General features: G+C 35.9%; 1 protein-coding gene across 4 annotated transcripts; it reads right to left on the reverse strand.

Annotated features, from left to right (window-relative positions):
* Window positions 1–4,680: 4,680 nt before the first annotated feature.
* Window positions 4,681–8,553, reverse strand: LOC136847930 (SET and MYND domain-containing protein 4-like). 4 transcript variants are annotated; one of them, XM_067119949.1, is made up of 5 exons: window positions 8,453–8,553; window positions 6,682–7,546; window positions 6,386–6,507; window positions 5,732–6,211; window positions 4,681–5,459 (listed from the first exon to the last, which is right to left on the reverse strand). In XM_067119949.1, exons 2-5 carry the CDS (start codon window positions 7,529–7,531, stop codon window positions 4,863–4,865), a joined length of 2,049 nt encoding a protein of 682 aa, XP_066976050.1. In that variant the 5' UTR covers window positions 7,532–7,546; window positions 8,453–8,553; the 3' UTR covers window positions 4,681–4,862. The 4 variants fall into 4 exon arrangements, with proteins under 4 accessions (XP_066976050.1, XP_066976056.1, XP_066976070.1 ...); XM_067119955.1 differs by having other exon boundaries at window positions 8,456–8,546; XM_067119969.1 differs by having other exon boundaries at window positions 6,682–7,579; window positions 8,456–8,516.
* Window positions 8,554–16,148: the final 7,595 nt, after the last annotated feature.

Here is a 16,148-nt window from a genome sequence, read left to right on the forward strand (position 1 = left end):
AATTTATTGTGTATGAATATATTTTATCTGTGTGTAACACCATAATATATCCAACTGTCACTGACCTGGTTAGCGCGTTGCACGAATTTTCTTAGATTGTTTGCGCTAAGTTAGTTTTCATATTAAGATAACGATTTTGGTTGACCTTAAAACTCACTAGGTTTAGTTAACCTCAGTACGTTCAAACAAGGAAAACACAGTGCTGAAAGGTCAACGATGTGAGTTAAGCTTAGTTTACAATAAAAATGTTTGTATTTAGCTGCAAATAAATTTGTCAAAAATAAATTCAAGAGACGCATTAGTTCATTTTGCAACGTGCAAAAATGCAGTGATTTTTTTACTGCTATTTGCGCCGGCTATTTTCACGAATCGTTATAGAAAACTCCATTAGTGTTTTTTATTTGCTTGGATAAAGCTAGTTTTCATGCTAGGAAGTTGGATAATTGTGCTTAATTGTACTGTTAAAAATAGCTTACCAATATAATGGGTCACAATTACTGTTAGGAGTTAGGTAATACCTTGCTTGTCTCCACCGTGCTGTAAAAAATATTAAAAAGAATATTTAATGATGATATACAAGTTCTATTGTATCTTGTAAAGCTGAGATACGGTATACTACTCTTTCAGTGATTATATATATATATATATATATATATATATATTTGATATATATGTGTGTGTGTATATATATATATATATATATATATATATATATATATATATACATAGTTATTCCTATTTGTTTCAGCGATTATACAATAAAGCACATTCGCTTAATCTTTCAGCTGCGCATTTCGACAGAGCAAAAGAAACAGGAGAAATAGATAGTTTTCATCATAACGCGTGTAACGGACGACAGTTACAAATTGGGTTCATTAGTCATGGAATTAACTGAGGCAGAATACACAGGGTTGCAAAATCGATTTCACCCTGATTTATAAATAGACTCTGAGGCTACATCAGGGGGAAGAAATCGGTTTGATGAGACTGAAGCCAGGAGGAATAAGAAGACTGGATGCTGATGAGTGGCCTGAGAAGAAAAATATAGTACTGGCAGTTTGCTGAGAATTTAGTGCTGGCAGCAGAATTCACCGAGATTTTGGTGCTTGAATGAGATTCTTCTGAGAACTGGACGACTGTAGGATAAAATATACAATAAGTAAGGCCTTCGAAGCACAAGGGATGGTTGTTTCGCCGTTCATGCAAAACTGTCCATGATTGCAGTGTTCACTGCAAAAAAATGTTTTTGCAGCTGTCCACCTAAAATATACCATGCTCTTATTACAGGAACCTCATTTCAGTAGTTAAGAAAGTTTTGATGGCAGTAGGTGATAATTGGTGACTGGTTCTTTCTTTCAATATGAATTATTTGCTACAATGAAGTTAAGTTAGGGCAATGCAGTTGTTTCTGTAAGAAAGGAAATTGGATACAGAACATTTTATGAAATTTCGACAATTTCATTGAGAAGTTCAAGAATCCCAAAGAATGAGCTCTGTATTCTTGAACTTAAAGTTATAGAACGGTTCTGAATTTTGATAATGGGCATAAACTTTTATATAAGAGAAAGCCAACCAAAATTGGGAAAATATGAATACAATATCTACCCGTTGGTAAGTCTGTCGAAAGCTTCGTAACTATTATTGGGAAACTATTATTTGCATAGCTCATCGGAATGATTTGGGTGAAACGTCTGAGTCTTGACGAATTAGCCATGAGCGTTTTTAAAAGGCATCGAAAATAAATGCCTCGTTTTCAGTTAGTTAGCAAGAACTTTCTCCGAATCGGTATGATCGCAAAAATTAGGTTAAAACAAGGACAGTTTTTGTTTGTGTGTTCTTCGGATGAATATAAACTTCATCAAAATAAACGATTTTTACTGAAGTCCAAAAGGGTCGATGTAATTTTTAATTACCGGTGGTGAATTATATTCACGCCCTTACAAATTCGAGCCCGATGTTCTTCTATCTCCTACAGAAACAACAAATTATTAACTGGATACAAGAGGCAATCCAGTGGAGAACCAGAAGACGCATATAGAATGAAGACCTACAGTAAAATGTTCATGAATGAAATATAACGTTAAGTGGACACTTAAATGAATGAGAAGAAGAGTCGGGAATAGAAGATGACGAGCGAGGGAATGGTTAGGAGAAGTGAAGAAGTGTCTGAGGAAGAAAGTGAGAGAAGAATTCGTTCTAAGAAGACGCTTGATAAGCGGTTTGAGAGATGGCTAAGAGACTGAAAGTGCTCAGGGAATTTGAACGTTGGAAGGAGATTCCCCTGAGAACCGAACAGCCCGCAACTCGGATGGAAAAGGTTCGACGCACTCTCGGTATATGAACGCTCGATTTGAGTTTTTTTTTTTTTTTTTTTTTTTTACGAAGAGCTGAACTCACCTTTTGTTGCGTGCGTTCCGACGCTTTTATATCGTAACTCAAGAAAGAAGCAATCTCTCTCTCTCTCTCTCTCTCTCTCTCTCTCTCTCTCTCTCTCTCTCTCTCCGGATTTGTTTTTGCTGCATTATCAAATTTTGCAGCTCTTTCCTGGAAGGAGCTGCAACCTAAGCAGTTCTCTCTCTCTCTCTCTCTCTCTCTCTGGATGTGTTTCTGTTGCTTTATCAAATTTTGCAGCTCTTTCCTGGAAGCAGCTGCAAACTAAGCGTTTTTTTTTCTTGGTGCAGGTCAAAGATTACGTATTTAATGTTCTTAGCCCTTTCTTTTTTAAAGACATTGAGAAAGTTTCTTCCTTTTTTTAGTTCTTGTTAAAGATTACATCGATATTATTCGAAAATACTTGATACAGCGAGAGAGATATTGGAAGTTTCTTGTTACTGATTTACCTTGCCCATTATAAATGATATAGGTGATCCTTGATGAATACGACTTCTGAAGTAAAAGTGGTGGTATTTTACGCAGAAGAGCAAATTATAAGCTTTTTGCGATCTCTTTGCAATTATCATCACTGCAATCAACTTTAAAACCCATTGATATTCTCAGGTACCCATCAGGAAACAATGGAGTGAAATTTCGTTGGATAAACGGTGAAAGCCTTAAAAAGCAAATTAACACGAGTTTCTAATATAGAGTAAATTAATCGTGATTTTGGCTGAAGGCAAGTCAAAATTAAAATAATAGAAATTGGAAGAACGGGTATTTAAAGATTGATATCCGTTCAGATAAATGGCTAAGAGGCTGAAATACCTCCGGAATTTTACCGGTAAAAAAAAAAATATATTCCGGTAAAAAAAAAATCTCCCGAGAACTGAGCGATCGGTAACAAATTTAAAATGCTGACACTTTTCAGCAAGACCTCTTCGATCACTCGTTCAGCTGTCAATGAAAACTGGAGGGCCTTTTCAAACGCCTACTGGAAATGCCATTCTTTAACCCTACGGAGTTAATTTGATTTCATTAATATAATAAACGTGAAATCCCCTTTCGGAGTCGGTCTCGACTTTGTGCGTCAAAAAGCTTTTGTGGAAATGGCAATTAGAATTTTATTTCTATTAACTTCTGAGAGAGCTCCCAAGAAAGGCAAGAAATTTTATCTACAGTGCAACACCGCTTGAGACCACTTTGAAGAGAATAGGAATTTTGCAGTATTAACGGCAACTGCCAACAGCAAAACCATATAACTTTTAACGAAAAACAACACAGTTGCAATGGCTTCACCATGAAGACTTTAGAAGCATTATACGTATAATGAATGATTTACCTATAATTGTTTATAGATGGTCAAACCAACAAAGTATATGCCAAAGTATTAGTTCATGAAAGGAAAATCCTGTTAAACAAATAACCCAGAAATAAATTTTCAATAGACTATGGGATTCATTTTCCAGTTTGAAATTGTTGCCATTACTGAGCCTTTCTTACGATGCGTTAGAGATATATACAGCTCACACAAACTTTTACCATAGAGTAGATTAGTTTAGGAAGAAATCCCCCTTTGAGGCTTTTTAATTTTGGTACATATTAGGGGCAGGCAGTGTTAAAAATTAATCTACTAAGAATCAGGATTTAATTACATAAGCTTTGATTTAATTACATAAACTTTGTTAAGTCCAGTTTCTCTGATAACTGGAGGGCAACCAGTGCCCATTGTCATGAAACCCATTGAATCAAGCTATATAATATCCTGCCTGCTCTCTGGTTTAAACAAGCTTCTTTGTCAAGCCTACACCTGAATATCGCAACCTGTATTTCACCGTTCAACTGATAGCCACAATTTCATCTACTGGCCTTTGCTCATTTATAAATTTAGTTATCCTTAATCTTAATATTCAGTGATAAATTGGCGACTATTGGAAACCTTACTTCTGTAGTCTTTAGGTAGCGTATCTCCAGATTTTCTTCAGCTACTTTTACTCTCCACCAACAGGATTTGGTATTCAGTACTGCAACACCCCCTACCAAAGTATCTACTTGGGCAGTTCATCATTTGCCTCTCAGTATCCCACAGCTTACAATTTTTTTATATATATATTTTACGTTGTGGTTCTGGAAATACTTACTAGTTTCATCAACACTGATTTACAGCATTTACATCGGTAAAACGACACACTTTATGAAACTGGCCATTCTATAAATATTTCAAATTTAGTCCTGTACACTCTCCGCGAAGCCGCTCATTAGTAATCGAAGTAGACTAATTAAAATGGGGAAAAACAAACAGTTAAAGGAACTTTTTTTTTTTAATAAATAAACAAAAAAAAGCCAAATGTAAGACCACTCAGTAAAAGTCGAGTCAGTTAAAAACAAAGAATAAAAACGGCCCATAAAACAGAACTAAAATTTAAAGGCTGCCAGATAACTAAAATTCCCAGCAGAGTAAAAAACTTAATACTCTAGAGATTAAGACCTTAGCTGCCAAGTTCGAAAGCCCTCAGCAGCACGTTACTCGCATCACAAACTATCTGGCAAGGAGGTAATACACTTTCGCGGATGAGAGTAATGGAGTTACACAAATACTCGAAGTCCTTCTGCGGCAGATAGCCCTTGTTATTCATCCAGAGTCCGATCTTCAATGTTTTAAAGATAGTCGACCAGGCCCGTTCAGACCTTTCTTTAACGAACCTGTTCTCACCGAGATCCCTCTCAGGGAAAAGGCCCCTTTCTATACATTGGTCGCAGACTGCCAGTGATCCTCCACTATTCACTTGGCAACCTACGCATATAAATTCTACGGAATTCAAGTTGTCGTAGACAGGCCATTCGTACCTGCAAGCTTCACAGTCGCACTTTATCAAATAATTCTCCAAAAACTTTCGGCGAGCCTCTAGTGGTTTATCATAGAAGTCAGACATATAACTGTCAGTCAATTCTTCTCCAGCCTTGATAGGCCTTACGGCTCGATGGACGATTGATCTACCTATACAGTAATGTTTGGTCGATGGATTGCAAGAGTGGTTGAACAAACTCAGAGCTGGGAAAATTCCTCCCCCAATAGACTTCTTGAGCTGGAAGGATCAAGGGATTAGGGTAGTGCAAGATTAATTGTAATCAGTTAATCACCTTTCAAATATCAATGAAAAGCAATTATGAAACTAGTACAGTATATAGTAAACAATGACATCACGTGACATCACGTAAAACAAAAGTAAGAAACCTGGCTAATGTTTGTTGTAAAACAAGGAATACTTTAGTAAAAAAAAAAATATGACAAACACTGATAGCAAGAAACCTAATAAACATATAAAATCATATAAAATAAAGTTAAAAGTAAACTTACTCTCAAATCCATTATTTCGTAAGGATTGTAGTAAACTTTCAGTGCTTGAGACAGTAAGATGGTGCCGGTAGTCAGCAAGTCATCCCTCGTCGGCGAGAACTTCTTTCCAGGCCTATGAATGAAGAACCTCCCACTCTTCTCCAACAGCTTCGTAATGGTGAAAGCCATTCGGCAATGCGTAAACAACACACCAAAGGTCTGCTTCTCCAAGTTGTCGCAGAGGTGATATATACTGTTATAGGAACTCGAATGATAGAGACCATCGGCATCACATCCACGTTTCTCTGGAGAATCGTGTCGTATACCCTTCGCCATGTTCCACAGGCTCTTGATCTTGTGGAAGGTGCAGTTCTTCACTAGTAGATATATCATTTGCCTGTTCTGTAGGCCCAATTTTATCATGGTTGGTTGAAGTTTACACTCTAGCCAGTGCTCTTCAGTAAGGCTCTTATTTCTGCAGTCTATGCTGCAGTACCCGACCTAGAGATAGAGAATTTCACTTAACGTAAATCAAGCAAGTTAAAGCTAGCTTTAGTTACGCTGAACAACAGGTATTTTCAAGCCGAACAGCACAGTAAACATAAAAGGTTTGTTTTTTTTAAGTTAAAAGATGGTTAAAAATAAACCTAATCTAAGAGCTTCATATAAACTTACTTTGCAGCAGCCTGGGCACGGAAGAGGGTTAAAACAGTGACGCAGACAGTAAGAACAATAGCTGTCAAGTTCGTCCTTATCAATATTAACACACACAGCTTTCTCTACGCCAATCACTTCCCCTGCGATAAGTACAACCGTCGTTAGTGGCCCCTTCGTTCATATTTAAGAAGCTGTCTGGTATGTGCTGTAAACTTAAGAACTAAATTCACAATTTATGCTTGAAGCATTAAGTATTAGCAAAAACCGAATTTAAAAAAGGGAAAAATAGTAAAACAAAAGAGGGTGGAACATACCTGTGGCAATGTCTCTTGTAGCAACGAGACCCCTTCCTTTGTTAGGGAAGTGTGCCACTTTGACAGCCGACGAAAGGTTCGGCGCTTTATCATTGACGTTCTGTATTCTTGGAAGCGGAAGGTCATCTAAAAATACATGCGACAAAGTGAGACGCTCATTTAGTTTCTGTGCAAATGTCGTCGGGGTGGAGCGCTTTGCTATATCTTTGGTGGGACTAGTTTCAATTCCAAGGGGGGTCTCCTCTTCGTGCCGTCTTGTTGCGTCAGCTTCCAAGCACCTAGCGCGTCTTGCCTCCAGCTTCTCCGCCATCTCCTCAGGGTAACCCAGCTCCAAAGCAGTGTCTATGTCCTTCAAACTCTTACAGTAATATTTCATTTCGTACAAAACAGCCGATCTGTTACCGAAGGCCATCGCTAGTACTTTATGCTTCTTACTGTCGCTGCCTCCGTAGCTAGATGGCAAGATGGGCGTCCTTTCCACTTGATCGTCATATTCTGGGAGAGTCGGAGGATTAGGAGGCACAGGAAGTACCGGATGAACAGCTTTCTTTATGCTTAAATTATAAAGTTCCAAAGCCCTCGTAAGTTCTCGTTTCCTGTACCAAGTATTTCCCTCGTTACGGAATTTGATAGCCTCAGAGTCTGATTTCTCATCCACCACCAACTCTGGTACAAGCATCGAGTGAGCTTCCTTCATGCTCCAGATGTTGGTGAACAGTTCTTCAAAGCTTTTATCAGGGGAAAATTTGTCTTCCAAATCTTCATACTTCGTGGGCTTCTCTTTCAGCTTATCAACCATCTTCTTAGCCATAACCCAGAAGTCCCCTTTTTGCGTCACTGCTGTTGCCATTGTTAATGTGGGAGCCTGGCGATTATTTACAAGTTCATAATAAGGGTTCTGTACAGGATCATAAGTGACAATTTATAGCAGTAGTTTGTATGGCTGAAAGATTAACTTAATAACACAACCCAAGATAAAAAATTCAAGCCAACCGCAACATTTACGCAACCCAGAACGTGGGCATGAGAGCGATAAATAATTGTTAACAAAATACACTAGAGCTGGATGGCAATATTTACTAAACGTACACTGCTGTACTAAAAGTACATTAAAATTAAGACAATCTTACAAATACAATAAGAACCCAATGAAGACTGCTCTGTGCTAAAAACCGACCTTAAAATAAGAACCCAAAGCTAAACCGTTAAAAAGGGCTTTTCTCTATATGAGGAGGTTCAACGGGCAGCTGTGTACGCAGCCTTTGCTTCCTGCACTAAATTAACTTTGCATTTCTTTAAGCCTGTTGATTAAATATCAGATATCGGGCTCTTTAACCACGACAGATCTTGGTATGCAGAACAAATCAGTGGTGAGGTAGGCTGCCAGACTTATTTTGCAAATAAAGTTTACTTCCAGATATTGCAGACTATCAGTTTAAAGAAAATGGGAAGTAATAGTAAACTTTCACACTTATTAAAATCAGAACCATATTAATCAAGAGAAACCATATTAATCAAGAGAAACTTAATAAAACAGTAGTGAACACATTGTGAAATAGAAATGAACTACACATGAAAGTAACCCCTTAAGTATTCAAAACTACTTAATCATCGAAACCTATGACATTTTTGAAAACAAAAAAATGAAATGGCAATCCAGTAACGAAGCTCAGTTATTTCGGCGATCAATTAAACCCCCCAAAAACTGATACCCGAAAGCAAGTAAGAACTGTGCGACCATAAATAAAACATGAAATTTAAGTTGACTTACTACCTGCAGACCTTAAGTAAAGTGTAACCGTGCACAATACGTGCTCACCGAAGCGCCTGGAAATTGACTGTTCGGCTGCTGAACTCGAGAAACAAAGAAGGGTTTGTAAGAAGGATTTGCCCTGTAGCTGCTCAGTACATAAACAAGTTTTTTTTGACTGCTGTAATGACCTTTTGCCTCGTTCAGGCAAACCAAAATGCCATTAAGTGGCTAATTTAATAAGAATTACCCTCTCTCTCTCTCTCTCTCTCTCTCTCTCTCTCTCTCTCTCTCTCTCTCTCTCTCTCACACACACACACATCTATGGTGGAGTATTTAATTACAAGGGCATCGTTCGTAAGGAAATAGCAAAGCTAGTTAATTTCGCCAGAAATTAGTACTGGATTTTGTGTGACCGGTACTGAATCTGCGTTTTTTCTCTCATTTCCACATTAGATACTTCGGTGCTCTTTTCAGATTACATAAATATAATATAATAAATTTATAAACAAAATATTATTTGGTTTAAATACACATTCTCTAATGGACCTACCTTCCATATGGTTAAAAAATTTTGAATTCAGTTATTACTCTTTAGCTATGCGGTATCATGTGCTCTTTGGCAAATAATAGTTTTCCGTGAGTAATGGAAGCGGCCTTGCCCAACTCTTATGATGACCCCAAGCCCAGATAATATAGATAGGTGGGTTGAGGAACATAGTTTAAGAATCTTAAAGAAAGAAAAATCAGAAAACAATTAGAATCCCAGTTCGCTGGTTAAAAGCAGAGAAAGGGCTATCATATTTATATTTTGGGTTACAGATTTATCTGGAGTACCTCTTACCCAAAATCTTTCTTTGTATGTTGATACAGGGGATTAAAAAGGAAAATGATACCGTCTACAGATTATGGTCAGTTAAATGCTGTTCAGCAGCAGCCATTTGCTATTATAACATAGGAATTGCCATAGAATATAAATTAACGTGAGAAAAATAATTCCCGTCCTAGGTGTGTTACATCAGTACGACACACATACATATATTTGTATATATATATATATATATATATATATATATATATATATATATATATATATATATATATATATATATATATATATATATATATATATATATATGCAATAAAAATCGAAAACTTTATAAAAACAATTATTGTTTTTCTGAAGTTTTCGATTTTTATTGTGAATGTTTTATATTTGTATACGCATTAATAACCTTCCAACATTTTATATACATATGCATGTGTATATATGTGTGTAAGTTTTAATCTGGAAGTATGGAAGTAGTGCTGCTTTTAATTGCATGTATCTGTATATGTAACTATAATTCTTATTTATTAACAGTCATCTTGAGAGTAATGAAAAAGAATATCATAAATCATCAAGTGTTAAGAGACATTCACCAACCGTTTCTTAAATTCACTAACAGCTAAAGTCTATTGTACGAACACCCGTGCCAAATGTGGCATATTTCAGTGAAGTACTTGGCATAAAGATTATGGCATATCTTCGTATATACATATTTGAAAGCCAAGAAATTAATAGTTCATGGTTCGAGTTGTGTAATATATATATTTAACTTATTTTCTACAGAAATATACAGCGGGAATAATAATAATAATAATAATAATAATAATAATAATAATAATAATAATAATAATAATAATAATAATAAAAGAAAAAAAATGATAAGTTTCAAGACCTGAAAATCGAAATAAGAAGGATATGGGATAAGGTAGTAGAAATTGTACCCATAATCATAGGAACACTAGGCACGATCCTAAGATCCCTGAAAGGAATCTGGAAAAACTAGATGCCGAAGTAGCTCCAGGAATCATGCAGAAGAGTGTGCTACTAGAACAGCGCACATAGCGGGCAAAGTGATGGACTCCTAAGGAGGCAGGATGCAACCCGGAACTCCACACTATAAAAGACACCCAGTCGAATAGGATGACTGTGATAGACAAAAAAAAAAATTATGATAATAATAATAATAATAATAATAATAATAATAATAATAATAATTATTATTATTATTATTATTATTATTATTATTATAATTATTATTATTATTATTATTATTATTATTATTATTATTGTTATTATTATTGAACGGATACTGATTAATCGAAAGGGTAGTGCACCACCAAGTTCCTGTACCTAAACGCATATAATACAAATTAATAAGAGGCATTGTTATTTTGTCTGCTTTCCCCTTTGTTCCTTATGTAGGGAATCATTCCGGTAAAAGATTTGTTTGCAATTTAACGACCATTAATCTTGTTCCATATGAATGTTCGAACATTTTTCATAATTATTATAATGTCTGGGTATTAAAAATCAAGTTATATTATTGATATGATAATGATGCAGCGTGCGAAAAGGGACTTAATTAAACAAAGACCTGTAATTATGCCATCATTATAGTGGTAACGTTCTAGAAACAACTCATTTGTTTTTCCAGCTGAACAGTGAAAATAGAATAGGTACAGGAAGTGTATGCGAGTCCTTTTCACTATTCATCATTTCATATATAGTTCAGATAAAAAGTAACAAATGTATGAAGTGAAAAGTAATTTATATGAAAATACTGAAAAAAGCAATTATATGTACAACTGTGAGCAGATAGAAACTGCATTTAAATGTTTCATTTTAACACTTTTATTAAGAGCCATTATGTCTTATCTCACCCGTATCAAATCGTCGATACTTGAGGTAATAAGTACTCAACGAAGGAATTCCTTGGCCATACAATTTTTAAACTACTGGTTCGATTTGATACAGTTGAATGAGTCAGCGTATTGGATCCTGTGCTACGCCAGAATATATAGGTACAATCAATCAGTCATTTCCTCTGGCATCCACGGGGATGCATAGGGCCTCGATGAACTCAGGCCACCACATTCTGTCCTGGGCTAAATCCTCAAGATCTCCCCAACACTCGTCTCCTGCTTCCCGCCTCACTATCCTCAACCACGTCTCCTTTGGCCAACCTCTACCTCTTCTACCAAGGACAACCACCCCGGTGTATCTCGTACAATTCCCTGTCTTCTATACACATGGTCTAGCCACTTTCAGCGTGAGAAGCTAATATATAGGTACACCCTCATAAAAACACATATGTGTAAAATAGTTCTATAAACGAGTGTTTCGAGCAAACGATGGCAAAACTTGTATTAATATCAAGAGGTTTGCCACTAAACGTTCGCAAATAGTTTGGAAATGTAACGAGTCTCTTCATGTCAGGTTGCCATCTCTTAGAACAGCCTTCCATACTCTGAATGAAGTTCGTTAAAGTGTTTTGTAAGTCTGATATGTTTGGGATGGAGGTTTTTCACTTCAGGCTGAGTAGTTGCCAATAAACAGTTTTGCTATGCACGGCCCCTGTGGTCTCGCCCTCCTGATAGTAATTTCTTAAAATCACCAGAAATTCATTGCACGGATGTCAGAGTAAGTTAATGCAACTACTCCCCTTTCTTATGTTGAGATACTGACGCAAAACTTGCAGATTCATATTGTTTTCAGTGCCAAAGAACATGTGTATACTTAGTTTTAGAAACACCCAAAGTAAGTTGGTTACTTCGAATGCTTTTGGTGTCATTGTCCTAGCCAAGTGAATGCTACAGTAGTTAAGGAAGATATCGGTTGTTGATAATATAAATCTTTATCATTTGCAAAGAGAAAGTTTATGAAGCGAATTCAAATAAATTTGCTCCTTCAGAGATTTGAATAAAACATTAAAATCAGAACACACTTACGTTTAACCTATATTCTTTCATAATTCTCACTATAATAACACCTACAGTGCCGTTAGCATTACAGGTGTGAAATTACAGACATTACAGATACGTTTTATCTTTAATTCTCATCTCAAATAGATAGTGTGATGTGTAATACGATACTCGCTTAAAATTTTCAACAATTATTTTGAAGCTCATTTGATTTCAGCCATTTTTTTAACGTTCTGATAAACCTTCAATTTTTATTTATATCCCCATCGTCTGTATCCATAAGCTGCCTCTGATCCCATTCACTTACGGTTCTTTTTTATATTAATTACTGACCCTGTTTACGTATTGTTCCCTTTCGCAGTAATTCTTAAAATAGGCTAAGTGAATATTGCCAGTTTCCAGTAAATTCGCTCATTGTTCTCAGCGTAACTGGAAATCAGAAATTATTTCTTCACCGATTTCTGGTTCTCTGAACCATGTAAGGCTCTTATCGTCTCCACCTCTTCCAGAAAATGTAGGTCTTTAATACCTTGATATCTTGCGAATATTTCTGTACCTGGAAATCAAGAAAACACCCCCATCTACTCTTCTATCAAGAGGCTCAGATATCAAGAGGTTTATGTCTATCCTCGAGAGCTCTCCGCGCCCGACCAAAAGCTCATCCGCAACTATAAGTACGTGCTTGATGTTTTTAAGAATTCCTTGTTGAAGGCTGCGGCTACTCTCTCTCTCTCTCTCTCTCTCTCTCTCTCTCTCTCTCTAAGTGGCACTACTCTTGGTTCACAAACAAGATGCAGGGCAAGGAAGGACGATCTGGGCAAGTGGGAAGAATCCTGAAATAGTCTCTCTCTCTCTCTCTCTCTCTCTCTCTCTCTCTCTCTCTCTCTCTCTCTCTCCACGGACATTTGATGATACTTTCATTGGCGCTTTTCTTCTCTCTCTCTCTCTTTCTCTCTCTCTCTCATTTCTGTGTCCCTTGAAAGTGATTTATGTCTAGAAGCTATCCACCATTTCAAAATATATCAAGTTAATATTTTTAACTGAGAGATCTTTTAATATTTTTTTTTTGTAATCTTTGCGAATTCATTGAATCAACAAAAATTTGACTATGGTTCGTATCGGAGTTAAAAATGAAATTCGCGTTTGCGTAAAAAATATACGCCTTAAATTATCTCATTGATTCAGATGACATTTTGCACCGTAATAATTAATACCTTTTTTTTTATATGACCTCTTGACCGCTGCAATGTTGACATAAAGTTTCTCAGGTTCAAAGCTCGTGTTTTTTTTTATGGAAGTTATTTCCAAAATATTTTGAGGTCTTTGACAGAGTCGCCTTTTTAAAAGCATTTCTTGCACATCGTCTGATCTCGATTTTGTATGAATAAATGAAACGAGCTATTGCCCTTTTATAAAACATATTTCACCTTCGATCATTTTGTCTAAAGGGTGGATTGCCCTGCTCACGTCAACCAGGTTTATTACCAAAAAAAAGAGACATTCGTTTTAAGAGAATTTTCTGTGCTGTGCTGAAATGTGGAAAAGGTCAGAAAAGGGCAGTGGTGAGCGGTACGAAAATAACAAAATACATGTTGTTATCGTGTGTATGAATGTCGATGATTGTAAAATTTAGATCTCTATGTAAATAGTGGATATTTTGTATACGCATAATGAGGGAAAGACTCCACTTGCGAACGCTTTTCAGGTGGGAGTATTTGGTTTCCAACTGTCTGTATGTTTGTATTCACTGTCTCGTTAGCATGTAAATTGGGAATTTCTACCACTTGGTATCATTCACCCCCCCCCCACACACATACACACACACACACACTCATACGTATGTATGTATGCATATAACATTTTTCTCTAGTTTAGGTGGTTCCAGGAGACGCAGCCTTACTGAGTTTTAGTTATTATTTTAGAATTAGGTTGCTAGTTCTATGTCCATTCTGCCGTGTCCACGACCTACTTGTAGAGTTGACTAATCACCAGGTACTTACGTTGCTATGTAGGTGAAGAGTATCACAATGCTGGGACGTATCCACATCGCTTCGTCCTTGCCCTGGAATCGGACCCATTCCTCTTGTTTGTAATGGGAGAATAAAGTTCCAGACTGCGAAGCTTATTTATGTGTGTGCGTGCGTGCCACATTAATATATTATCCTGTATATTTATGTATAACTTGATGCGTGTACATTTAGCTTAATCTTCAATGTCCCACCGTAAGAGAAAGAAAGAAAAAGATGTCTTCCTAACGGAAGCCATTTTCGAGATAGACTTAAATGATGGCGGTCTCCCCTCCCAGGATGCAAATCCTGGGAATACGCAAGACAGGCGATTTGACACGGACGGATGATCTCATCGGAGAGGCACATATATTAGCTAAGTGGCGTGACACGAAAGGAATTAATCAAATGACCCTACACTAATGAATTAATTAGGATTGGCGGGCCGTGATGAATAACAACGCCGTGGCTCCCACAATAAAGGAAGTGGCTCTCCTGTTGCTTGGCCGTGCCTCTTCCAGCCACTTCTGAGGAGGAGAGTAGGCGCGTCTTTGCTTTGCTTTGTGCCAACTTGCTTTTGCCTACCGTAATCCAGGAAATGTACCCAGTTTTTAGAGCCACACACATATATATGCATAAATGCATGTACATTATACATATGCATATATATATATATATATATATATATATATATATATATATATATATATATATATATATATATATATATATATATATATATATATATTTATATATTATATATATATATATATATATATATATATATATATTATATATTATATATTATATATATATATATATATATATATATATATATATATATATATATATATATATATATATATATATGCATACACACATTTATTAGTTATGAAATTTTCTCTGTTTTTACCTGTATGTTTTTCCATCTTTTATACTTTTATACTCAAGTTTGGCCTGAATTAAAAGAAAAAAACTCATAATAGGAGGCTTTTTTGATAATTGATGAGGCACAGCTAATGGGAGAATGGTTATAGTGTTTCAGGTTAAATGAAGTCAGGGCGTGATTAGGAGTCTCTGGATCTTCATAACTGAAAATCAGTTTTTAGATTTTTTTTCAGATTATTCTAAGGTTGGGTAAGAAATTCATGGAGCGAAAGAATTGCAGCTACTGGCCCAGATTTAAATGCTGATCAATGAACGACGGTTGACTTATTAACGTAATCCGGTAGTTTGTTAGTTAGCGCTGTTGCCAGTTAGATATTATTGCAACGTTGCAATTATAAGAACCTGCACTGTTTTAAAGACCGTTTAGTTTTAACGTAAGAACATTGTTCACGCGTATTTGACCCAGCAAAAGTATATTCTTCTGATAAAGACGTTTACGACATTGATGAGAAAAATGATAGAAATTAAAATAAGTAGTAACGAATAAGAGGTTGCAATAGCCTATTGATATGTTCAGTCAGCTTTATAATAGTTTATAACATCATTTTGAAGAGGGTCTAATGCTTCCTCCTTAGATTATGGAATCACTCTCCTGAAAACAAGACAAATAAAGTTTCAAATTCGAAAGGATTTCTGTCAATTTTGAGAGCCACTTGGTGCTCATAATAAACTTAGGAACAACGTAAGTTGAGAGAGAGAGAGAGAGAGAGAGAGAGAGAGAGCTCTCAGGCATGTTCATAAGCCTAATAGCAAAGGAATATTCAAATGGTGTTCTCAACTTGAAGCTAAACTATTTTGGATGAAATTCATAAAGTACTTTTTCTGTTAAAGAATTTCGTACCCTTTCTTTAATTGCAATATATATATATATATGTATATGTATATATATATGTATGTATATATATATATATATATATATATATATATATATATATATATATATATATATATATGTATGTATGTATGTATATATATGAATGAATATTTATCACATCACCGTAATTCATATACAA

This window comes from Macrobrachium rosenbergii, chromosome 2, assembly GCF_040412425.1.
Source record: "Macrobrachium rosenbergii isolate ZJJX-2024 chromosome 2, ASM4041242v1, whole genome shotgun sequence".
NCBI lineage: Eukaryota > Metazoa > Arthropoda > Malacostraca > Decapoda > Palaemonidae > Macrobrachium > Macrobrachium rosenbergii.

Bases quoted from the DNA above. Each gene is read 5' to 3' on its own strand.
- LOC136847930 (XM_067119949.1), bottom strand. From the start codon at position 7,531: ATGGCAACAGCAGTGACGCAAAAAGGGGACTTCTGGGTTATGGCTAAG. The intron at 6,508-6,681 runs GTATGTTCCACC...TACTTATCGCAG, and splicing joins TACAAGAGACATTGCCACAG to GGGAAGTGATTGGCGTAGAG. The intron at 5,460-5,731 runs GTAAGTTTACTT...TGATCCTTCCAG, and splicing joins ACGAAATAATGGATTTGAGA to CTCAAGAAGTCTATTGGGGG.